This window comes from Chiloscyllium punctatum, chromosome 8 (genome assembly GCF_047496795.1).
Source record: "Chiloscyllium punctatum isolate Juve2018m chromosome 8, sChiPun1.3, whole genome shotgun sequence".
Classification (NCBI taxonomy): Eukaryota; Metazoa; Chordata; class Chondrichthyes; order Orectolobiformes; family Hemiscylliidae; genus Chiloscyllium; species Chiloscyllium punctatum.
In genome coordinates, this window is record NC_092746.1 from 87,624,751 (window position 1) to 87,651,902 (window position 27,152).

General features: G+C 39.9%; 1 protein-coding gene across 1 annotated transcript in view; it reads left to right on the top strand.

Moving 5' to 3' along the window:
* The window catches only part of gad2 (glutamate decarboxylase 2), a 147,933-nt gene that overhangs the window by 3,749 nt on the left and 117,032 nt on the right, over positions 1-27,152 (top strand). The window contains exon 3 of the mRNA XM_072575985.1: positions 4,186-4,335. Coding sequence (XP_072432086.1) covers positions 4,186-4,335 — 150 coding nt within the window. The remainder of the gene's footprint in view (positions 1-4,185; positions 4,336-27,152) is intronic.

Sequence of the window (27,152 nt, forward strand, 5' to 3'; positions counted from 1 at the left end):
CCAGTTCTCTAGTCAGATAGATGTTACTCAAACAGTAAGCTGTGCATATGCAAACCTCTAGGCAATTATTATCCTAACATGAATCACTGACTTACCTAAACACGTCAGTAGATTGCAAAAAAAACCCAACAGTACAAATTTAGGTAGTCACTAACTTATTCTGAACTAATACATCAGCATAGTTCCATTGAACATTTTGTTATATCACTACAACCTAATCTCCATAACTGACAATGGAACTACTATCCCAAGCAAAAATGCCACAATACCAATACCCAATCCAATAAAAGCCCTGCAGTCACTGATGTATCATATGTTTGTCTATCATGTTTCTCCTATATAGCTGAATTGTTACACGATTATTACTGCTAAATACACACACAGCAGCATCACTGCACTAAGTGCAAAACATAAGTTGAACATCAGCTGACCACATGTTCAATCAGAAGTCATCCTGTGCAAGAGGCTCTTTGACAGGTCATGTTTGACTAGCTATTCAAATGAACATATTTATCCAATGCCAGGCACTCTGCTTTCTCGCCACATCCTTGCACCTTATTTTGATCAAATAGTTGTCCAATGCCTTCTTGAATGTTTCAATTTAACCTGCCTCTACCATGTTTCCAGGCAGTTTATTTCACATTGGAACTACTCAATGAGTGAAAAAATTACTTTTCTCACATCAAATTTACTCCTTTTGCAAATTAATTTAAATCAACACTCTCTCATCCCTTTTCCAGAATGCTGTATAATGTTTTACCTAAATACACTGACAGTAGGATTATGAAGAAATAAAAATTGCAACAAATTCTGTTTTCCACTTGTATAAAGTAAAAATATACCATTTGCATACAGGAAAAAGAAAGGCAAACATCCTACAGTCATATTTCCCAAAACAAACAAGCTATGAAAATATACCTAGTCTGCAATTGCTTACATCCTACTGCCACATTTGTAAGAAATGGCACAACTTAGAGGGTCTTGGCTTCAATTGCACAAATATAACCAAGATAATTTTAATCGGCAGTCCTATCATTTGTTAGAATGTCAAATTCTGACTTCATCTGAGAGATTTGAGAATCAAGGACAACTTGCATTCAAATAGAAATGTTTAAGAGGAGGTTTAGTAGTGGGAAGATGTTTAAATTATAAAAGACTTGAAAGTGAAATACAGGAAATAACCTTTAGCTATTATCAATTTAAAATTGTCACTAAGATAATGAGGAGAGACTTTAAAAGGAATTTCCTCTCATAAAATTATTTGCAAGCATGAAATATTTTACTTTAGGATAATTGTTGAGATAGGTACCATAACACCATTTAAGAAGAAATTAATCAAATATTTGATGCAGAGGAAGATCCATGGCCCACAGCAAAAGAACACCATGATGGAATAAGTTAGAGATGCCTCTCGCTTATCACCATGACAGACATAATGGGTTGAATAGTTTTCTGCTAAATTGCAATCTTCTCTTATTCATACTCCACTAATAATCATAAGACAGTAAATCAAGAACAATGATTTTCAAATTGTTTGGAATATAAACTTTTTAAAAGAATTGTTAGGAGAAAATTTGCAAAGCAAGTTTTGGATTGGTTGTAGTGAATTCGATGTCACAATTGACTATAACACTTGGTATTTGTGCTTAATGGATAAATATTTACATCAGAACCTTCTGTCTCCATGAATATGGGTTATGATGTGGAACACTGAGCTTTTAACTCTGTTCTGTAATAGTATCACCTGTTACAATGTCATATTCTGACCTGATCACACACTGTCAATGAATATTATGTATAACAATATCATTATCTCAACAAACATTCATGATTCATTGTACAGGTCATCCAACACTTGGATTTGTTCTGAAATGGAGGAGAAATTGAGGACTGCAGATGCTGGAGATCAGAGCTGAAAGTGTGTTGCTGGAAAAGCGCAGCAGGTCAGGCAGCATCCAAGGAACAGGAGAATCGACGTTTTGGGCATCAGCCCTTCTTCAGGAATTCCTGAAGAAGGGCTGATGGCCAAAACGTCGACTCTCCTGTTCCTTGGATGCTGCCTGACCTGCTGCGCTTTTCCAGCAACACATTTTCAGCTTTGTTCTGAAATGGGCCTTGTTAGGGAATCTTATATATTTTACGCCAAATTCTGTTTCCTTTTATAGATTATCGGAATATCAGTAGCTTATAAGTAAAAAATACCTTATGAATTAGGATGTTTCGAGGATCAATGCAGGCTCTGAGCTGAAATAACTGATCTCAATGAGGATGGGACCATTATAAAAGATAGGTTAAGGAAGGGAAACAAATTCAATCTGGTTTCTCACTCCTAATCAGTGTCTCCCACTTGAAAATGCACAAGTTACACATAATTAAGAAGGTGAATGGCATGCTATTATGAAATGGATTGAACATAAAACTTATATCGCAATCAATTTTACAGTGGATCGAAGCGACTATATCTCTCATATTATGTGCAATTTTGGTTTTCTTACTTAAGAAAGGATCTAAATATATTGGATGCTATCCAGAGCAGGCATACTAGGTTGATGCCAGGAAATAGTGTATTGTCTTAGGAGATGTATAGCGGGAAGAGGTGGAATCAAGGTAGCTGTGGGAGTCGGGTTTGTAAAAAATGTCGGTGTCAAGTCGGTCATCATTAATGGAGATGGAGAGGTCCAGGAAAGGGAGGGAGGTGTCAGAGATGGTCCAGGTGAATTTAAGATCGGGGCGGAATGTGTTGGTGAAGCTGATGAACTACTCAACCTCCTCGCGGGAGCACGAGGTGGTGCCAATTCAGTCATCAATGTAGTGGAGCAAAAGGTGGGGACTGGTGCCGGTGTAACTATGGAAGATGGACTGTTCTACGTAGCTGACAAAGAGACAGGCATAGCTGGGGCCCATATGGGTGCCCATGGCTACCCCTTTGGTCTGGAGGGAGTGGGAGGATTCGAAGGAGAAATTGTTGCGGGTGAAAACCAGTTCAGCCAAACAAATGAGAGTGTCAGTGGAAGGGTATTGTTGGGACGTCTGGAGAGGAAGAAACGGAGGGCTTCAAGGCCCTGATCTTGGAGGATGGAGGTGTAGAGGGACTGGATGTCCATGGTGAAGATGAGGTGTTGGAGACTGGAGGAACGGAAGTCTTGGAGGAGGTGGAGGGCATGGGTGGTGTCTCGAATGTATGTGGGGACTTCCTGGAGCAGTGGGGATAGGACAGTGTCAAGGTAGGTGGAGATGAGTTCAGTGGGGCAGGAGCATGCTGAGACAATGAGCCCTCAATTCCTGATGAAGGGCTTTTGCTCAAAATGTCGATTTTCTTGCTCCTCGGATGCTGCCTGACCTGCTGTGCTTTTTCAGCGCCACTCTAATCTAGACTCTGGTTTCCAGTATCTGCAGTCCTCACTTTTGCCTTAGGAGATGTACTGTATGAGTCTATCACTCTATGACTCTCAAAGAAAGGTACAGACTGGGCTGGTTTCCACTGGAGTTTAGAATAGTGAGAGTTAATATATTCTGAATGTCCTGAAAAGGTGGATGTGGCAAGGATCTTCCATTTAGTCATTGAGTCCAGAATCAGGGACCACTGTATAAAAATTAGGGGTTGCCCTTTTGAGACAGCGATGAGGAGAATTATTTTTATTCCTCAGAGGATTGTGCAATTTTCGAACTCTGCCTCAGAAGGCAGTGGAAGTGAATAATTGAATATGGGGGTTCCCAAATAATGAATGTCCCACTTGCAAATGCTCATACTTATGAACACAACACCACCCAGGGTATAATTTTTAAAAATTGACATAGAACATTACACATACTTACAAATATGTTTATATTGTCCTGCATTGTGAACTGACCTGTGTATAAATTGATCTGTGAACAGCCTCCAGAATGGAACTTGGGTGCAACCCAGTGACTGCCTGTATATTTAAGGTAGAGGTTGATACATTTTTGTTAGATGAGGAAATCAAAGGTTATGGCAGTCGAATTTGTGTGTGTATGTGTGATGACATCAGGTGATGACAAGATTGAGGTTGTCTGGGATATCTTCTCCCTCTCCCCCATTGATTCTGTTTGAGCTCAGTCACATGGGATGGCTGAAAAATGACAAAATATCCCAACAGTTGTGTAAGATAAATAAATAAACTGTGAATAAACATTTGAATATTCTGTTTTTGTTTTCAATCCCAGCATTCTTATATGGCGATGGGCAGAGGCCCACAGAAAATGTTGTAAAGGAGGAAACAACATCCCTGGCAACCAATCGATCCTGTGCCTGCAGCAAAACACCATGCGCTTGTCAGAAAGTTCAAACTAACTTTTCCGTCCTGCATGCAACAGGTAAACTAATCTCTGGAAATGTAGTATTACTTTCAAATTATTTTACAAATTATTTGGCTTTATTTTGATAATATGTGAAAGCATACACATTACAGCAATTAATTGTGGTTACGAATTTAGTTTAGTATAATTCAAAACATATGTTTTAAATTCTGCCAAGTAAGGTCAGAATGGGCTACTATTTATTAGATGATAAGAAATATGAGCAGCTTTATGTCATTCAGCCCATCAAATCTGCTGCATAATCCTATATGATACGACTGATCTTATGCTGAACTTTATTCCTTTCTCTGACCTATCTCCATTACCCTCTTTATTTCTGTTTTGTAGAAAGGAATTGTAAAAACTAACCATCCACAGAGAGAGGAATTTCCTCCTCATCTTTGTCTTGGATGAGAGAACCCTTACTTTTAAGCTGTGCACCCTAGCTCTTGACTCCTCTGTGAGAGAAAACATCCTCCCACAGCTTCCCTATGAAGCTGTTTCAAAATCTTTAATATATAAATAAGATCACCACACAATCTCCTCAACTCAAATGATTATAGGTCCAACCAGCTCAACATTGCTTCACTTCTCCCTTCATTCCAAGAATAAACTGAGTGAGCCTTCTGTGATCTGCTTCCAGTGTAAGTATATCCCCTATTAGGTATGGACACCCAAAAAATGTACACAATGCCTCAGGTATGGTTTTGCCAACGTTCTGTACCGTTGTAACAAAACAATTGTATTTTATTTTCCACCCAGCACAGCACCCCATCCTATCCTATCCTATACCACTGTAATAAAGGTCAACATTCCATTTCCATCCCTAATTACTTGCAATCACCTGCATGCCAACATTTTGTGATTCCTCTACAAAGGTGCAAAGTTCAAAGGTGCAGAATGAGTAATACTGTTGATGTGGTGTACATTGATTTCCAAAAGGCAAATCAATATAGTCTCACAAAAAGAGTTGTGAGAAAAATATCTCATGGAACAAACAGAACAGTATCAACATGGATACAAATGGGCTGAGAGAGAGGAAACAGTGAGTGATAGTTAAGGATATATTTCGGGGTTGAAGGAATAATTTTAGTGGAGCTCCCCAGTGATCACTTTGAGGGATCTTTGCTTCTCCTGATACATGTTAATGACTTAGACCTTGGTATGAAGGGGATACTTGCAAGTGATAAAAGAAACTGAGAAAATTGGTAACTGTAAGGAGGATATGTAAAACTCCAAAAGGACATTGATAAGTTGGTGAAGTAGACAGACAGGTGGCAGATGAAATTGAATGTGGAGAAGTCTAAGATACCTTTTAGTAGGTGTATGGAGATACTGTATGTAATAAAGGGTACTATTCTAAAGGGTAAACAGGAGTGGAGAGAACTAAGATTTATCTTCTAAGCAGAACAGGTAGAGTGAGAAGTCACTAGAGCTTACTGCATCCCAAGCTTTATTAATAGGAGTGTAGAGTAAAGTGGCAAGGAGGTAATGCTGAACAATTATGAGACACTAGTTAGATCTCAGCGGAGTGCTGTGTACAATTCTAGACCACACACTTTAGAAAGGATGTGAACGCACTGGAGGGAGTGCAGAAGAAGTTGACAAAAAAAGGTTTCAGTTATAAAGATACTTTTGAGCAGTAGGGACTGTTTTCCTTGGACAAGAGTAGGCTAAGCTGAGACCTGGTCGATCTGTTCAAAATCATGAAAGAGCTGGAGAGAGCAGGGTGAGTACATAAGAATTTAAGAACATAAGAACTAGGAGCAGAAATAGGCCATCTGGCCCATCGAACCTGTTCTGCCATTCAATAAGATCATGGCTATACTTTTCATGGACTCAGCTCCACTTACCCACCCGCTTAGCACAACTCTTAATTCCTTTACTGTTCAAAAATCTATCTATCCTTCCTTAAAAACGAGGTAGCCTCGACAGCTTCACTAGGCAATGAATTCCATAGATTCACAACCCTTTGGATGAAGAAGTTCCTCCTCAACTCAATCTGCTCCCCCTTACTTTGAGGCTATGACCCCTAGTTCTAGTTTCACCCACCAGTGGAAACAACCTCCTTGCTCCTATCTTATTCCCTTCATAATTTTATATGTTTCTATAAGATCTCCTCTCATTCTTCTAACTTGCAATGAGTATAGACCCAGTCTGCTCCATCTCTCCTCATAAGCCAACTCTTTCAATTCTGGAATCAATCTGCTGAACCTTCTCTGCACCCCCTCCAGAGCCAGTACATCCTTTCTCACGTAAGGAGACCATAACTGTACACAGTGTTCCAGGTGTAGCCTCATCAGCACCCTATACAGCTGCAGCATAACCTCCCTATTTTTAAACTCCACCCCTCTAACAATGAAGGAGAGTATTCCATTTGCCTTCTTAATTACCTGCTGCAACTACAAAACAACTTTTTGTGATCCATGCACAAGGACACCCAGGTCCCTCTGCACAGCAGCATGCTGCAATTTTTCACCATGTTCCCATTCATAAAACAATAAGAGAGCACAGATATAAGGTAACCTGTAAAAGAAGAAAATGTGGCATGAAAAATATCTATTTCACACAATGAGTAGTTAGGGTCTGGAATGCACTGTGTGGTTGCATTCAAGATGGTATTAGAAGAATAAACAAAAAAACCAAAAGATCTGCAGATGCTGGAAATCGGAAACAAAAACAGAAGTTGCTAGAAAATGTCAGCAGGTCTGGCAGCATCTGTGGGGAGAAATCAGAAACTAGCATTAATTATCATTATTACATTACCACTAGACTATTAATTACCCAGGTAATGTTCTAGGTACACGGGTTTGAATCCCACAGATGGTGGAATTTGAATCCAATGAAATATATGGAATTTAGAGTCTTACAAAAGAATTATCAAATTTTGGAAAAATCCACCTGGCTCACTATTGTCCTTTAGATAAGAAGCCTGCCACCTGGTGTGGCTGACATGTGACTCCAGCCCACAGCTTTGTGTTTGACTCTTAACTGTAATTATGGATGGCCAATAAATACTGCTCTGACAAGCTATGACCACATTATGGAAATTAATTTTCAAAAGAAACACCCCAGAGTCCCTGACCACAGACTAAATCTGAAAATGTTAGACTAAGGTGTGATTGTCTTCTGGAACAACATTTCCCCATTCCTGATGTACCATCGTGTTTGAAGCTTGGACTATAACTTAACAGCTTGGTCCTTCAAGCTGTGCTTATTGCTGATGTGGTTGTGGTGAATCACAATCATATCCAGCAGTGTCCATATACTACAGCTGAGGAACATCACCCTACCCAGCGATCATTATTGTTTATTTTAACTAATTAGGTTTTAAAAGTAGAAATATCAGTCAATTATTGTCTCTAATTATAGCAAATAGCTTAACTAGCTAAGCTCCAAATGTATTGCAATGCTTAATATCTCTCCATTACCATTTTAAATGATTATTCATGTACAGAATGTCAACATGTTTTGGTCGCCTAATTAAACTTGGAAAATTTACCAGGTTTTGGAGCTGTTTTAAAAAAAAATGTCATGGCACCTTTCTCCTCTGCATCAAAATGTAACTTAGCACTTTAACTTCACCAGACTCAAGTCCCATCCTATTCTGTGGTCCTATGCTCAGGACCAGTATTGCTTGCTGTTCCAGGTTTCAGGCCATATTTGAAAGTTCTTGTTAACAGACATTAACTGAACTCACTTTAGCTAGACATTTTAACTGATTGATTGATCAATTTGATTTTATTGTCACATGTACTCAAGTACAAAAGTACAGGAGTGCAATGAAAGTGTGCATTGTCGCCCACACAGGAGACCACAAGTAACTTGGTACAGAATCATAAGAACAAGGTAGAAAGAGAGAACAAAGTTAAAATATTAAACATTGCAGTAATTGTAGTATAGCATGAAACATACAAAGTAAGGTTAAAAGTTACACATTGCAGACCGTCTTAGCTTTAAGTAGAAAATAAAGAAATAAAATTAACAAAATTCAAACAAAATGCTGAAGTGCATTCTTGCATCTACTTGAGATGATGGACATGTTGCAAGATATTGGAGACTGACTCATTTTATACAGCATAAAAACAAAATATTCTAGAGAAATTCAGCTGGTCTGATGGCATCTGTGAAGAGAGAAATGGAGTTAATGTTTCAAATCCAATATGGAGTTTCTTCAAAATTGATAATTTCATATCGTACACTTTGTTGATGGCCAAAGAGATCAACCTATGACAGGCAGGTTCTGCAACAGGTGCTGCACATGAGGTAGCTGTCAGGTATTGTTGGTGATTGTTGCTTTTGGTATTGACCATTGTTGTACATTCACTGTTGATGTTTACCGTACTGGAAACAGAAAATACATAATGGGAAAGAAAATGACTGTGACCATACCTGGAATAGGTGGGGTGAGTGATTCGACCTGAAGGAGTCTGCAGGGCCCACTGATGTGAGGCCTTTTAATGGGAAACAGCATTACCCACAGACCCATGCACTGTACAGACACTCAACAAACAGTAGTACAGAGTCAAAATTGGAAAAGCAGAGCAGGTCAGGCAGCATCCGAGGAGCAGGAAAATCAGCGTTTCAGGCAAAAGCCCTTCATCAGGAATTCTCTATTTGAACCATATAGGAAGTCAAAACAACTCAGGATAAAATCATAACTTTATTTATTCCTGACCATTATTGACCATTTTCCTAACAAACTATCAATATGTGCAAAAATTAATATCAAGTGAACTAGCTGGGCATATATCAAAAAGCTAGAAGATGAGTCTAGAATCCATTTAAAAAAATCCTAAAATGGAAAAATAAGAGAGTAAGAAGTTCAAGTTTGCCCAATTGAAACGTTCGATGTTCAAATTAATTCTTTGCCAGAATCAGTGAGAGAAAATAGCAAATACAGCATCCATGAAATAGAACCCCTACAGTATGGAAACTGGACATTGAGCCCAACAAGTCTAGACTGATCCTCTGAACAGCATCCCTAACAGACTCATCCCCCACTACCCAATCCCTGTAACCCTGCATTCCCCATGGCTAATCCACCTAATCTACACATCCTTGGACACTATGAGCAGTTTAGCTTGGCCAATCCACCATCTTTGGACTGTTAGAGTACCTTGAGAATCATTAAACTGTTAATTTATTAATGTCTTTATTTACAGTCCTCAATTAATTCTTGAATGAGAACTAATGAAACCTCAAAGCTAGTGAATAGCCTTTAGTGTTTTTTTTGTTTGTAGGCATTCACCATAGTCCCTGATTACAATTCATTTATTGATTAGTGTCATTACACTAAACTCTAAGAATATGATTGTACTTTGTCTTAAACTGTAGTGATACAGCCTTCAAAGGGATTGCGTCTTCAATGAATAAATAAGAAAATATTTATAAAATCAAAAAAGGATTTAAAGTTTTTTTAGTAATATCAGTGGTAGATATAGGGCAAAATTTGATGGAATTATTCACCACTAAAAGGGCAGCCTCCCAACTAGCTTCAATCTTTCAGCCCATTGGAGTGTGGACCCTGTGGAGATCGGAAGGATGTTAAATGAACATTTCTCATCGGTTTTCACTCAGGAAAAGGAGAATATTGTAGAGGAGAGGAATGAGGTATGAGATTTTAGACTAGAAAGGATTGAGGTTAGTTGCAAACAGGTGTTATCAATTCTAGAAGGAGTAAAGTAGACAAGTCCCCTGGGCCGGATGGGATTTATCCGAGGATTCTCTGCGAAGCAAGGGATGAGATAGCAGAGCCTTTGGCTTTGATATTTGAGTCAGCATTGTCTACAGGTTTGGTACCAGAGGACTGGAGGATTGCAAATGTGCCCTTGTTCAAGAAGGGCAGTAGAGATGACCCAGGTAATTATAGACCAGTGAACCTTACTTCTGTTGTAGGAAAGGTTTTGGAAAGGATTATAAGAGATAAGGTTTGTGATCATCTATCAAGCAACAATTTGATTTCAGATAGTCAACATGGCAGGTCAACCTCACTGGGTTTTTTGAGAAGGTGACCAAGCATGTAAATGAGGGTAGGGCAGTTGATGTGGTATACATGGACTTCAGTAAAGCCTTTGATAAGGTTCCACATGGTAGGCTGTTGGAGAAAATGCAGAGGCATGGAACTGAGTGATTTAGTAGTTTGGATTAGAGACTGGCTTTCTGGAAGAAGGCAGCAAGTGGTGGCTGACGGAAAATATTCAACCTGGAGTCCAGTCACTAGTGGTGTTCCACAAGGATCTGTTTTGGGACCACTGCTGTTTGTCATTTTTATAAATGACTTAGACGCAGGCATAGGTTGATGGATTAGTAAATTTGCAGATGACACTAAAGTCAGTGGAGTAGTGGACAGTGTGGAAGAATGTTACAGGTTGCAGGGGGACTTGGATAAACTGCAGAATTGGGTTGAGAGGTGGCAAATAGAGTTCAATGGAGTTAAATGTGAGGTGATGCACTTTAGGAAGAATAACAGGAAGGCAGAGTACTGGGTTGATGGAATGATTCTTGATAGTGTGGATGTGCAGAGGGATCTTGGAGTCCATATACATCGATCCCTGAAAGTTGCCAACCAGGTGAATAGTGCTGTTAAGAAGGCATTCCGTGTGTTAGGTTTCATTCATAGAGAGATTGAGTTCCGGAACCACAATACCATGCTGCAACTATACAAAACGCTGGTGCGGCCACACTTGGAATATTGTGTACAGTTCTGGTCCCCATATTTCGGGAAGGATGTGGAAAAGGTGCAGAGGAAATTTACCAGGATGTTGCCTGATCTGGAGGAAGGTCTTATGAGGAAAGGCTGAGAGACTTGGGTCTGTTCTCATTGGCAAGAAGAAGGCTAAGAGGGGATTTGATAGAGACATACGAGATGATCAGAGAATTAGACAGGGTAGATAGTGAAAGTCTTTTTCCTAGGATAATGACATCAGCGTGTACAAATTGAGGGGTGATAGATTTAAGACAGATGTCAGAGGCAGGGTCTTTACGCAGAGAGTGGTACCGGTGTGGAATGCTAATGTAGTCAACTCAGCCACATTAGGGGGATTTAACCAATCCTTAGATAAGCACATGGATGATTTTGGGATAGTGTAGGGGGACGAGATGAGAATAGTTCACAGGTCAGTGCAACATCAAGGGCCAAAGGGCCTGTTCTGTGCTGTATTATTCTATGTTCTATGTTCTATGCTCAGCAATGTGAGAGAACTCCAGATAGTCCCTGTCCTCAAGCCTCAGGAGATAAAGGGATGGATATGCCATCACTGACTTCTTGTCCCTGTATGGCCTATTCATCATTTTCATTAAGGCCCCCGTTCTGCTCTCACCCCGTTCCCATTCTCTCCTCTCCCTTCAATGAAAGCCTGCATCTACCAGGTCCTGTGGGTTTCGGCACCTAGAATGCTGAAAATCCTTGCTGCCTCAGCAGTGGCCGCCATTCCCTATCACTTCGGGGACAACAAAGCTGCCAGGCAATAAAATGGCCAGCAGTCCTCTGAGTCAGGAGCAGAAATCTGGCTTCCAGTGTGGTAACTGACACCAAAGGGATGAGGCGGATGATACTATAGGATCGCAAAATAGCTGCGCTGTCAACTAAGTAAGTTTTCTCCACATTCTTCACAAAGGGAGGCCTGGAATATTTTAGAGCAATTAATTTTGATACAACATATAGACATCTAATAAGGAAGGAATTATCAGTAAACAGTACTTAATTTATTTACAATATGGTTATTAATTTAAAGTTATTCCAGACCTGCTTTGCTGATTATATACAAGCTTCAGAAGTCTGATTCCCATGGCTAAATTCTACACTAATTTGATTAAGTACACACTTTTCTAATTCTCCAATATGACCCTGTAAGAAATCATCAACATGCATCATGAAGATGATTGTAAGCTTTCCTTCATGATACCAATAAAACATCATAGACATACTAGTTCTGTCAGGTGTCAGCATCATTCAGATTACCACCAATCAGCCCTTGTTCTACCATAATCCGTTCTTTCAGAACCTTCATTAGACATCATGGTAGCATTTGAGGTACAAGGTCTTTTATTTAATTTCATGATCAAATTACATTATCATCACCAAATCTAAAACAAGTTGTACTGTCTAACATTGCATCAAACCTCACTACTTCATTAATCAGGATTACGTTTTAACCAATTAGTCGTACATATTATTGAAATACAAGCTCTACCTATCACTGCACAGTTAAAAGAATGCATGTCTGTTCCATTTTGTAATAGGATGAAAATTCCTTATAAACAATGCAATTTGCTGCAAGTCATCAGTGTCTTCTTCAACTTGCTCAGAATTTCATTCATTACATCTCAATTTATGGACCTTCCCTCATCATTTTAACAGTAGCTGCAGCTACGATGGTATATCAGGAACAGCACTTGGTAACATCAGATTGGAATTAGACACAAGAAATGCCATAGGAACTGGCAGTTAATGTAGCGCATTTGGTGAGAACTCCAAAAAATGCAGTGCAAGTCTCATTCAGTCAAAAATGTAAGATTCATCTCTTTGTGTCTGGTTTAACTTCTCATTGGAAGCATCAAAACTACAACTATTTTCTCATGTAGGGGAAAAAACCCTCGCCTAAATGTCAATTCACCTGACTTGCACATCTTTGGATTGTGGGAGGAAACCAGAGCACCCACACACAGACATGGGGGGAATGTGCAAATGTCACACAGACAGTTGCCCAAGGTGGGAATTGAACGCAGGATCACTGGACTGTGAGGCATCAGTGCTAACCATTGAGCCACCATACCACCCATTATAGACGCACACTTCCTAACCCAATAACCACAATTTCAATTTGTTCCTCTTTGAGGAATGAATACATGTGAAGCCACAGTTAAAACTAACAGTTTCAAATAATTCATATACAATCAACAGAAAGTCAACATCACCTCACTAGAGTCATAGAGATGAACAACATGGAAACAGACCCTTCGGTCCAACTCATCCACACTGACCAGCTATCCTAAATTAATCTAGTCCCATTTGCCACCACTTGGCCCATTTCCCTCTAAACCCTTCCTATTCATATACCTATCCAGATGCCTTTTAAATGTTGGATTTGTACCAACATCAATCATCACCTCTGGCAGCTCATTCCATACATGCACCACACTCTGTGTTAAAATGTTGTCCTTTAGGTCCCTTTTAAATCTTCCCCCTCTCACCTAAACTCCTGGAATTCTTTGAGGAATTAACTAAAATGATGGACAAAATCAATCAAGTATACATAATTTAATCATGACTTTCAGAAGGCATTTGATGAAGTTACACAAATGAGACTCCTATAGAATACTGAAGCACAATTGTAAATCACAGCAATTGATAGAGACTGACAGCAGAACAAAGTAAAAAATGGTGATACATTGAAAAGGCCCTTACTGGGATAATGGCTGATAAAATTTAAAAGAGACCAGTTTTGGTTTTCTAACTGTTACTGCATCTCATAAAGTGTGCTGGACATTGTTTAAATTTCCTGGTAAAAAGCTGTGATGGTCAAACTATTTGAATCTGTGATGAATAGAAAATAGATGGAAGCCATTCTAATGGGTCAAGAGTAGGTTAAAAATAAACTTGTTAACCATTGTCAGAGAGTTGGAGAAGGGCATAAGAACATTAGAATGCAAGAGATAAGTGCAGGAGTAGGCCATTCAATAAGATCATGTTTGATCCTCCCCGGGAGACTGTATGAAAGAAGAACTGAAGTTAACTCCCTAAAATTTCACAAATCTGCCTGATCTTTGAATCAACATTTACCATATCAAGAACCTCCCAGAATCTTGGTGTTTTAATAAGATCACCTCTTATTCTTCTATACTCTAGTGAATAAAGGTGTAACCTGTTTAGCCTTTCTTGATCAGTAAACTCCTTCATCTCAGCAATAAGCCTAGAGAATCTCTTTTGAACTGCTTCCAATGTCAATAGATCAATTATTAAATCTAGTACACAGTACCCCATATAAACATCTGCTTAAGATAGGTTTGATGGTTAACAGAATACATACATGTCTGGTTAGAACTGCTGCTGCACAGCGCCAGGACCCAGGTTCAATTCCAACTTCACGTGACTGTGTGGAGTTTGTGCATTCTCCCTCTCTGTGCATGTATGGGTTTCCTCTGGGTGCTCTGGTTTCTTCACACAGTCCAAAGATGTACAGATTAAGTGGATTGTCCATGCTGAATTTCCTATAGTGTCCAGGGATGTGCAGGCTACATGGATTAGCCATAGGAAATGCAGTGTTACTGGGATAGGGTGGGGAGGGAGTGGGTTAGGATGGGGTGCTGCTTGGAGGGTTTGTGTGGACTCAATGGGCTGTATGGCCTATTTCCATTCTGTAGGGATTCTATGATAAAGGTAGGAATCAATAAATGTAGAGTGGAATATGACAAGTCTGATAATGAGCTACATGCATTCTCGAAATGTCACCTCAATCAACCACAAATGAATTACCACTAAGGCAAGGTTACAAGTTGAGTTTGATTACAAAATGAGCTACTTAGTTTGTGAGCACATGAAGAATAAGAGCAGAAATCAGCCCATCAATGCATCGCTGCTATTCATTCCAATCTACCATAATATCACTTTTCTGACTTTCCCCATATCTGCTTTTATTCAAAAACATCTATTAATCTTTCGATTGAATATATTTAACAGCTGATTATCTGCAGTTCTCAGGGATAGAGTATTTTTAGGATTCACAACCTTTGAATGAAGATATACTGACTAATCCTTTAGTGCAGAGTTTCCAGCTAAGAAAAATATCTTCCTAGCATCTATCCCATAGAGGGCATCGTTTCAAGGTAAGAAATCTCTCAATGAAGACAGAGATGAGGTGGAATTTCTTCTTTCGGGGGTCAATAACCTTTGGAATTCTCTCCCAAAGACAGCAGTGGAAATTGTCATTGAATATATTCAGGGTTGAGTTCGACTGATATTTGATTTTCAAAGGGGTCAAGGATTATGGAGGCAGGGAAGAAAATGGTATCAAAGGCCACAGTCAAATCAGCCATAACCATATTCCATGGTGTAGCATGGAATATGTTTTAATGGGATGAATGGTTTATTCCTGCTCTTATCTTTTATGACTTTACACTTTTAAGCCTCTTAAGAGAAGTTTGTTTTAGTGAGGTCACCTCTCGGTCTTCCAATCTCTAAAGAATATAAACAAACTCTCCTCACAGGGCAGCCTCCTCAAGTTAATGGTTAGTTTGATAAATCTTCCTCAAAGACTTGGGCATCTTTCCTTCCTCTGGTGAAGAGAGCAGGTAATACATCAGACAGTATCACATTTATGCCGTTCATATATACAATATGACTTGGTTACTCTTATTCTTTAATCTCATTCTGATAAAGATAAATTATTTTCTTTCAAGAATGCTTATTTTACATGCTTGTTAGCTTATTCTGTTTCTTGTACAAGAACGGTGAGATCTTTCTGAGTATCTACATGTCTCAGACTCCCATCATTTAAAAAGTTTCCTCCAGGTGCTCCCGTTTCCTCCCACTATTCAAAAATGTGCAGATTAGGTGAATTGGCCATGCTAACTTGCCCATAGTGTACAGGGATTGTTGATGAGGTGCATTACTCAGGGGACTTGTAGAGTAATAGTGTAAGGGAATGGATCTGGGTGGGTTACCCTTTGGAGGGTCAGTGTGGACTTGTAGGACCGAAGGGCCTGTTTCCACATTGTAGGGGTCCTAAGATTCTATTTCATGATTCTACTTTCTCAAATGAAATTCATTTACATTTCTTCTCATAGTATTCCATCTGCAATGTTTTAGCCCACTCACTAAACCTAACTCTCTCTCTCTCTCTCTCTCTCTGTAGTGTTCTTGCATCTTCCTCATAGCTTATATTTCACCTCAATTTAAATCATCAGCAAGCTTGAATACTTTATGCCAACTCAGAGGTTAAATCTAGTAAACAAAGAAGCAACAAAGCATGGAAATGAATGTACTGGTCATACTTGAATTGCAGTTTAAAGCATAAAAGGCTAGCCAGACTCCTATGCTTCATTTACCAGCTTTATGACTTTATTTTCCTTCATCCATGTCATTGCTATAAATTACAAATAGCTAAGGCCAAAATACTGAGCTCTGTGGTACCCCACTAATTCTTACCTGTTGACCAAAAAGGCCCCTCTCCTGGAAGTCTCTGTTTTCTGTCCATTGACACACCACCAGTTCATGCTAAAACTTTTCCATCAAACCCATCAATTCTAATTTTCTGTATAGCTTTTTTTTGCAGTGCTGTCTTTTTTTTTTGAAAGAGTATATATATTTCATCTACTCATACCCACTAATACCTTTGCTAATTATAAAACAGAATTTTATAATTTTTTCAAGCAAGATTCCAGTTTCATAAATCTAGAGTCCAATTCCATAAATTATATTAATTTTGCCTAAGCATATTATGACATTCTAATACATGATTCTTACATTTTTCTTTCGACAGACATTAAGCTGGTTGGCATTCTACTCTTTGACTTTTCTCTTTTTTTTCTTGAATAGTTGTGGTGTTTGTTGCCTTGCAATTCATAGGAACATTTCAGAACCTTGGGAATTCCAAAAGTAAAACCAATAAATCCACTATCTCAGCAGCCACATCGTGGCTAAGATGCAGATTATAAATTCCAAGCAAAACAGCAAACTTTAGCCCAATTAACGTCACATTCTTCACTAATAATGAGATTTTCTAAGTTCTTCAATTTCATTGGACCATTGGGTCCCTACAATGCCCAAATTTCTTTTCAGGACTGGAGAAGGGTTACATCCGAAATGTCGACTTCTCCACCTCCTGATGCTGCCTGGCTTGCTGTGTTCCTCCAGCCTCTTGCCGGTCTACATTGCATTCCAGCATCTGCAGTTCTATGTCCCTCACATTTACTTAGCTTGCACTGTTCAAATTGAAGACTCTAGTTCCAAAATTAACAAAATCGTTTTCAACTTGATATAAAATTATGATATGATCAATCATTCCAGAGACTCTTTTTCTAAAAGGTTACTAGCCATCCCATTGTTGGTTGGTCAACGTATTGATTTAGACATCTATCTTGAATGCAAACCATGATTTCATACTCCACACTATTACTGTAAATGTGACTTGTACAGTTGAAGATTAGCATCCCTTACAATTATCAGATTAACTTTGTTACCTGCACCCCTAATTTGCTGATTATATTTTACCTGCATCTATAACTCTTGTTAGGGCACAAATAACCTACTGTCACTAATGGTTTCTGTACCATGTTGGTTCTAAGTTCCACTCAGGTTGATTTTCATTCTAATTTGCTGAACTAACATTATTTTATCCCTACCCTGATATTGTTGATAGTATCATTCTCTTCCAATGCCTGACCACTGTCAAAAGGTGTGGTGCTGGAAAAGCATAGATGGTCAGGCAGCATCTGAGAAGCAGGAGAGTCGATGTTTCGAGTATAAGCTCTTCATCAGGAATGTGGGGGGAGGAGTTGCAGGGGCTGAGAGATAAAAGGAAGGGGATGGAGCTTGGGGGGAAGGTAGCTAGGAATGTGATAGGTAGATGAAGGTGGGGAAGAAGGTGATAGGTCAGAGAGGAGGGTGGAGCAGATAGGTGGGAAGGAATTCGACAGGTAGGACAGTTCAAAAGGGTAGATTTGGAGGGTTGAATCTGGGATGAGGTGGGAGGAAAGGAGATGAGGAAACTGGTGAAATCAACATTGATCCCGTGTGGTTGGAGGGTCCCAAAGCAGAAGATGAGGTGTTCATCCTCCAGGCATCGGGTGGCTAGAATTTGCATGTCCTTGGCAGAGTGGGAGGGGGAGTAAAAGTGTTTGGTCACAGGGCGATGAGGTTATTTGGTGTATGAGTCCCAGACATGTTCTCAGTATATATGTTCTGCAAGTTGGCGTCCTGTCTCCCCAATGTCATCCAGCAAGTTAAGACAACTCTCATATAACTTAATCTTTATCAATCTGACAAGGGTCAGAATCACAATGGTTGCAATGGTTTCTCTTACCACAGTTACACTGTTGCCATTAGTGTTCTCCAGGGATCTATGCCTAACCCCTCCCATTTCTCATCTACCCATTTCCTCTTTGTAACATCATTCAGAAACACAGCAGTAGCTTTCACATGTATACTGATGACACTTAGCTCTTGCAGTCAATAAACTATCAGATTGCTTATCCAACATCAGGATTAGATGAGCAGAAGTTTTCTCTAATTAAATATTGAAACACTGAAGCTTTTGTTTTCCCACTGCAGGAACTGTTCCCTTGTTGCTGATTCAATCGCTCTACCTGACAATAATCTGAGTTTAAGCCAATTTGTTTGCAAACTTGGCATTGTGCTTGACCCTGAAATAAGCTTCAAACCTCAAACTTTCACCATTACAAACCCTAACTATTTCCACCATTGAAACATTGCCCATGATTGCTCCTGTCTCAGCTCAACATCTTCTGACACCCTAATGCATGCTTTTGATGTCTCTAGACTTGACTATGCCAATGGAAACTTGAAGTCACCCAAAGTTCTGCTGTTCTAGTCTTAACTTGTAATACATCTATTCACTTCTCACTTTTATGCTCAATCAAGACAGGTGATGGCCTAGTGATATTATCACTAGATTACTAATCCAAAGAGGCGAAAGTGAGGACTGCAGATGCTGGAAATTAGAGTCGAGAGTGTGGTGCTGGAAAAGCACAGCAGGTCAGGCAGCATCCGAAAAGCAGGAAAATTGACATTTCGGGCAAAAGCCCTTCATTAGGATTTTCCTGTTCCTCAGATACTGCCTGCTGTGCTTTTCCAGCATCACACTCTCAACTACTAATCCAAAGACCCAGGTAAAGTTCTGGGGAGCTGGGCTTAAATCCTGCCATAGTGGATAGCGAACTTTGAATTCAATAAATATCTGGAATTAGGAGTCTAATGATGACCATGAAACTATTGTCAATATAGCCCCATTTGATTCACAAATGTCTTTTAGGGAAAGGAAACTGCCAACCTTACCTGATCTGACCTACACATCACTCCAGAACCACAGCAATGTGGTTGATGCTTAACTGACCACTGGCTCCACCATTTGTTGCTCTGCTTTCAGTTGCCTTGGCCCTAAATTCTGAATCCAACCTTCCTTCTATCATCTTTTCACCTCTCTCTACCTTCCATCATACCTGTAGTGCTTAAACCTGCCTTTTTGAAGAGCTTTTTCTGCTTTGATCTAAATCTTTTTATGTGGCTCAGTGTCATGTTTGATTTATAATTCTCCCGTGAAGTGCCTTAGGATTTTTTGTTACGTTAAAGGCACCATGTGAACGTACATTGTTGTTGTGGTTATCTAATGCCTTTATTCCACCTTTTGTTATCTCAGCTATCCTCTCCCATTTACATTTTGTCTTACAGTTCTCCCCTGGAATATTTAGTTCTCAGTCAAGTCATCCTGCAATGTTCTGTAACAACTGTTAGATTAAACCTATTCATTTTTATCTGTGCAACTAATTCATCTTTATTTGCATGTAATTCACAGGAACAAGATGCAGAACACCTATGTTTCCCTCACATTTTATTCTGTTCCTAAAAGGGAGCAATTGAAAATACATTTATTTCCACACAAGCTACATTGATAAATTGTTGAGACTCGTGGTGTACTGCAAAGATACACTGTGGACTGTTTTGGGTCCACTGCTGTTTGGCAATTTTATAAATGACCTGGATGAGGGCGTAGAAGGATGGGTTCGTAAATTTGCAGATGACACTAAGACCAGTGCAGTTGTCAATAGTGCTGAAGGATATTGTAGGTTACAGAGAAACATAGATAAGCTGCAGAGCTGGGCTGAGAGGTGGCAAATGGAATTTAATGCAGAAAAGTGTGAGGTGATTCACTTTGAAATGAGTAACAGCAATAAAGAGTACTGGACAAATGGTAAGATTTTTGGTAGTGTAGATGAGCAGAGAGATGTTATGTACATAGATCCCTCAAAGTTGCCACCCAGGTTGATAGGGCTATTAAGAAGGCATACAGTGTGCTAGCTTTTGTGAGTAGAGGGATCAAGTTTCAGAACCGTGAGGTCATGTTGCAGCAGTACAAAACTCTGGTGTGGCTGCACTTGGAGTATGGCGGATAATTCTGGTCACCGCATTATAGGAAAGATGAAGAAGCTTTGGAAAGAGTTCAGAGAAAATTTACTAAGATATTGCCTGATATGGAGGGAAGGTCTTACGAAGAAAGGTTGAGGGACTTGAGGCTGTTTTTGTTAGACAGAAGAAGATTGAGTGGTGACTTAATTGAGACATGTAAGATTATCAGAGGACTAGATCGGGTGGACAGTGAGAGCCTTTTTCCTTGGATGGTAATTGCTAGTATGAGGGGACATAGATATAGGACAGATATCAGAGGTAGTTTCTTTATTCAGAGAGTAGTAGGAGCATGGAATGCACTGCCTGCAACAATTGTAGACTTGCCAACTTTAACGGCATCTAAATGTCATTTTAGAGGCATATGGACAAGAATGGAATAGTGTAGGTTAGATGGGGCTCAGATTGGTTTCACAGGTCGGCACAACATCGAGGGCTGTAATACCTGTACTGTACTGTAATATTCTACATTCTCTGTTTAATGTATTGTCAGTGGCTTTATGACAAAAATTATACAGTTTTTCTAGCTCCTGCCTTCAAGTGTGACCCAAATATCTCGCTTCACTTGTAGCATCCTATTGTATATCTAGGAACTGAATTGAAAAATATACTGACAACCTCTGAAATCACTGAGTCCACGTATAGATAAAAAAGAGAAGAAATAACAGCACAGTGAGTTTGAGACATGAATTAGAAAGATCAAAAACAACACAGCAATAATGTCAGGATGAAAGGTGGACCCAGCCAAGTATGGAAGATCTGTTAATGGATAAAACTGTTAGAGCTGGCAATATGTCACATATAAAGGCTGCTTCGTGTTTTGATTGATTAAAGTCCACAGTTTGCTACAAATTTCTCCATATGAGGCTAACGAGTTTCAATATCTTACTTAACAAATGGTTTGGTTTTTAAAACACCAATGAATATGGCATGTGTTGGATTTATTTTCAACATTTGAACTCTTATGCCTTACGGAGCACACATTTTTATGTTGTGATGAAATGGCAGGCCAAGAGCATAAGGCTAGTTATCAAGGAGCCCTTGTGTAGTTTTCGATGTTGACATTGGCACAACCAAGAGGTTTTTCTATATATCAAACTAAAGCGCTTGATATCCAACTCATCTATTAAAAACAAAATAAATATTCAAACCAACAATGTTAGAAGAATGTGGCAGGAGCAGAATTTTCCTGCAACAAGAATCTAAGGAGTTAGAGAGCAGATTGAAAAGGAAACAGAGTTGAGGCATTTGGCTTATGAAGAAAGATTGGAATCTAGAAGAATGTAGGGAGATTTATAGAAACATATAAAATTATGAAGGGAATAGATAGGATAGACGTTGAGAGGATGTTTTGACTGGTGAGTGAAACTAGGAAACTAGCCTCAACATTAGGTGTAGCAGATTTGGGACTGAATTGAGATGGAACTTCTTCACCTAGAGGGTTTTGAATCTGTGGAATTCCATGCCCAGGGAAGTAGTTGAGACTTCCTCAGTAAATGTTTTTAAAGCTAAGATAGGTAGTTTTTTGAACAGTAAAGGAATTAAGGGTTGTGGTGAGAGTGCAGGAAAGTGGAGCTGACGCCACAAAAAGATCAGCCATGATCTTAATGAATGGTGGAGCAGGCTCGAGGGGCCAGATGACCTACTCCTGCTCCTAGTTCTTATGTTCTATGTAAGACCTAGATTCACCTCCAGATTAATCCTGGTGTTATGTGCTAGTGAGTGCAGGAAAAGACGGATAGAACCGATGAATGTATGGCTGTACAGTAGGTGCAGGAGGGATGACTTTAATTTCTTGGATCATTAAGTCAATTCCTGGGGAAGGTGGGACTTGCACCTGTGTGACAGATTGCACCTGAACTGCATACGGACCAACTTCCTTGCAGGAAGATTTGCTGTTCCTGTTAGTGAAGGTTTAAGCTAATTTGGCTGGGATCGGGATATGGAGTTATCTAGGCTAGTCCTTTCCCTTCTACCTTTTGTCTTACTGCTCTGACCTGGAATATTTAATTCTTAACCTTGTCATCCTGCAATGTTCTGTTACAACTATTAGATCATGGTAGATGCACAGAAAAATGTAGAAGGAGAGCCAAGGCAGTCTGGCAGGCAGCGCATTTCAAAATTAAGACACAAGGGAGCTCAGCAAGCTTTAATTATTCTGCAAGGCGTCTTGTAGTAAGGCAGATGTATTGAGGGTAATTTCTGTCATGCAGATGTGGTTGAGGGTGGACGGCACAGGCAGCTCAATATTCCAGGGTATAGAATCTTCAGGTGAGACATGGAGGAGTGTAAGCAAGGAGGCAGTGTCGCAATATTAATCAAGGAGTCAATTGCCACATAAGGAGGGATGGTATCTTAGAAGACTCCTCAACTGAAGCCATATGGCTAGAAAGTAAAAGTGAAATGGGGACATTCACCTAATTGAGTGTGTACTACAGACCTCCCAAAATAGTTGGAAAGAAATAAAGGGCAAATATGTAGCTAAATTTCATTAAAGTGTAAAAATAGTCAGGTAATAACAATAGGGGATTGTAAGTTCTCTACTCTTAGCTACAATAGACAAAGTGTCAAAGGCCGAGAGAGGGTAGCATTATTAAAATGTATGCAGAAGAGATGTTTAAGTCAGTTTGTGGAAAGTCCAACAAGGGACAGGAGAGTGCTGGACCTAAGTTTAGCAAACAAAGCCTGGAATGCGGAAGAAGCATTAATGGGACAGCATTTCAGTGATAGTGACCATTAGACAGTGAGATTTAATGTAGTAATAGAAAGGGATAGAGGCAGATTAGAAATAAAGGTTTTAATTGAGGGAAAGCCAAGTTTAATTTGGCATGACAGGATCTGGCCAAAATGCATGAGGAACAGGAAAATCTACATGGAGCAGTTAAAATCATTCAAAAAGGAAATAGTGAAACTGCAGGGCCAATATATTCCCGTAAAGGTGAAGAGTGGATCCAAAAGTTCCGGAGAACCAGAGGAACAAACAAAATTAAATAAGGTTAAAAAAAGGGCAAGTTTATGGCAGATACCAAAAGCTCAGAACACGGGAAGCATGAGAGATGTACAGAACATACACTATGTTTCTTAAAAAATGAAATTAGGAAAGCGAATAAGAAGGGGCCCTGATATCAATTTTCAAATCTTCTCTGGATACAGGTGAGGTACCAGAGGATAGATAATGAGTATTGTTATTCTAGAAGGGTGAGTAGGGATTAACCAATGAACTATAGACCAGTGATTCTGACATTTGTGGTCGGAAACCCTATTGGGAAACTTCTGAGGAACTGAGTTAATCTCCACTGGAAGAGACAAGGATTCATCAAGGATAGTCAGCACAGTTTTGTCAGAGGCACATCATGTCTGATAGGTTTGAGCTCAAGGGATCCAGGTCAAAATTAGTTTAGTGGCTAGAGGCAGATGGTGGTGGTTAAAGCTTAGTTTATAACTGGAAATCTCTGTTCAGTGATATATGATACAGTTGGGTCCTGGGTCACTTGCAACTTGCCTCAGATTAGACAAAATTTGGTGGTGGGATAAACAGAAAGGAGAAAAGCGTTAGTCTAAAGGACAATATAAATGGGCTCATGAAATGGGCTGGTCAATGGCAAATGGAATTCACCACACCTCAGGTCAGGGGAGAAGTTGAGGAGAGTCCTGCATGTGAACCACAGCTAGCCCGGAATTGTTTTTTAAAAATACAACCTACACTCTTATAAAATTAGATAGAGTAGAGAGAAAGAATCATTTCTCCTCAGTCCAGGGATCAATAACCAGGGCATACTGGTGGTTTAGAAGGAAACAAAATCATTTTTTCTTCCAGCTGGTGGTCGGCATCTGGATCTCACTGCCCGAAAGGGTGATAGAGGCAGGATCCATCTCAAAATTTAAGACTTAGAGTCATAGAGTCATAGCAATGTACAACATGGAAACAGACCCTTCGGTCCAACCCATCCATGCCGACCAGATATCCCAATCCAATCTAGTCCCACCTGCCAGCACCCGGCCCATATCCCTCCAAACCCTTCCTATTCATATACCCATCCAAATGCCTCTTAAATGTTGCAATTGTACCAGCCTCCACCACTTCCTCTGGCAGCTCATTCCAGACACGTACCACCCTCTGTATGAAAATGTTGCCCCTTAGGTCTCTTTTATATCTTGCCCCTCTCACCCTAAACCTACGCCATTTAGCTCTGGACTCCCCAACCCCAGGGAAAAGACTTTGTCTATTTACCCTATTCATGCCCCTCATAATTTTGTAAACTTCTATAAAGTCACCCCTCAGCCTCCAGGGAAAACAGCCCCAGTCTGTTCAGCCTCTCCCTATAGCTCAAGTCCTCCAACCCTGGCAACATCCTTGTAAATATTTTCTGAACCCTTTCAAGTTTCACAACATCTTTCCGATAGGAAGGAGACCAGGATTGCACGCAATATTCCAACAGTGGCCTAACCAATGTCCTGTACAGCCACAACATGGCATCCCTACCCCTGTACTCAGTACTCTGACCAATAAAAGAAAGCACACCAAATGCCTTCTTCACTATCCTATCTACCTGCGACTCCACTTTCAAGGAGCTATGAACCTGCATTCCAAGGTCTCTTTGTTCAGCAACACTCCCTGGGACCTTACCATTAAGTGTATAAGTCCTGCTAAGATTTGCTTTCCCAAAAAGCAGCACCTCGTATCTATCTAAATTGAACTCTATTTACACTTCTCGGCCCATTCACCTATCTGGTCAAGATCCTGTTGTAATCTGACGTAACCCTCTTCACTGTCCACTACATCTCCGATTTTGGTGTCATCTGCAAATTTACTAACTGTACCTCTTATGCTCGCATCCAAATCATTTATGTAAATATCCTTGTGGCACTCCACTGGTCACAGGCTTCCAGTCTTCTACCTTTGAGCCAGTTCTGTATCCAAATGGCTAGTTCTCCCTGTATTCCATAAGATCTAACCTTGCTCACCAGTCTCCCATGGGGAACCTAGTCGAACGACTTACTGAAGTCCATATAAATCACATCTACCGCTCTGCCCTCATCAATCCTCTTTGTTACTTCCTCAAAAAAATTCAATCAAGTTTGTGAGATATGATTTCCCATGCACAAAGCCATGTTGACTATCCCTAATCAGTCCTTACATTTCAAAATACATGTACGTCCTGTCCCTCAGGATTCCCTCCAACAACTTGCCCACCACCAACATCAGGCTCACTGGTCTATAGTTCATTGACTTGTTCTTACCACCCTTCTTAAACAGTAGCACCATGTTAGCCAACCTCCAGTCTTCTGGCACCTCACCTGTGACTATCGATGATACAAATATCTTAGCAAGAGGCCCAGCAATCACTTCTCTAGCTTCCCACAGAGTTCTAGGGTACACCTGATCAGGTCCTGGGGATTTATCCATCTTTATGCGTTTCAAGACATCCAGCACTTCCTCCTCTGAAATATGGACATTTTGCAAAGTGTCACCATCTATTTCCCTACAGTCTATATCTTCCATATCCTTTTCCACAGTAAATACTGATGCAAAATACTCATTTAGTATCTCCCCCATTTTCTGCGGCTCTACACAAACATCGCCTTGCTGATCTTTGAGGGGCCCTATTGTCTCCCTAGTTACCCTTTTGTCCTTAATGTATTTATAAAGTCTCTTTTGATTCTCCTTAATTCTATTTGCCAAAGCTATCTCATGTCCCTGTTTTGCACTCCTGATTTCCCTCTTAAGTATACTCTTACTGCCTTTATACTGTTCTAAGGATTCACTCAATCTATCCTGTCTATACCTTACATATGCTTCCTTCTTTTTCTTAACCAAACTTCCAATTTCTTTAAGATAAAAACAATCACTGCAGATGCTGGAAAGCAAATACTGGATTAGTGGTGCTGGAAGAGCACAGCAGTTCAGGCAGCATCCAACAAGCAGCGAAATCGATGTTTCGGGTCTGATGAAGGGCTTTTGCCCGAAACGTCGATTTCGCTGCTCGTTGGATGCTGCCTGAACTGCTGTGCTCTTCCAGCACCACTAATCCAGTAATTCCAATTTCTTTAGTCATCCAACATCCCCTGTACCTACCAGCCTTTCCTTTCACCCTGACAGGAATATACTTTCTCTGGATTCTCATTATCTCATTTCTGAAGGCTTCCCATTTTACAGCCGTCCCTTTACCTGCGAACATCTGCCCCCAGTCATCTTTTGAAAGTACTTGCCTAATACCGTCAAAATTGTCCTTTCTCCAATTTAGATCTTCAACTTTTAGATCTGATCTATCCTTTTCCATCACTATTTTAAATTAGAATTGTGGTCGCTGGCCTTAAAGTGTTCCCCCACCGACACCTCAGTCACTTGCCTTACATTATTTCCCAAGAGTAGGTCAAGTTTTGCACCTTCTCTAGTAGGTACATCCACATACGGAATCAGAAAATTTTCTTGTACACACTTAACAAATTCCTCTCCATCTAAACCTTTAACACTATGGCAGTCCCAGTCTATGTTTGGAAAGTTAAAATCGCCTACCATAACCACCCTATTATTCTTACAGATAGCTGAGATCTCCTTACAAGTTTGTTTCTCAAATTCCCTCTGAGTATTATGGGGTCTATAATACAATCCCAATAAGGTGATCATCCCTTTCTTATTTCTCAGTTCCACCCAAATAACTTCCCTGGATGTATTTCTGGGAATATCCTCCCT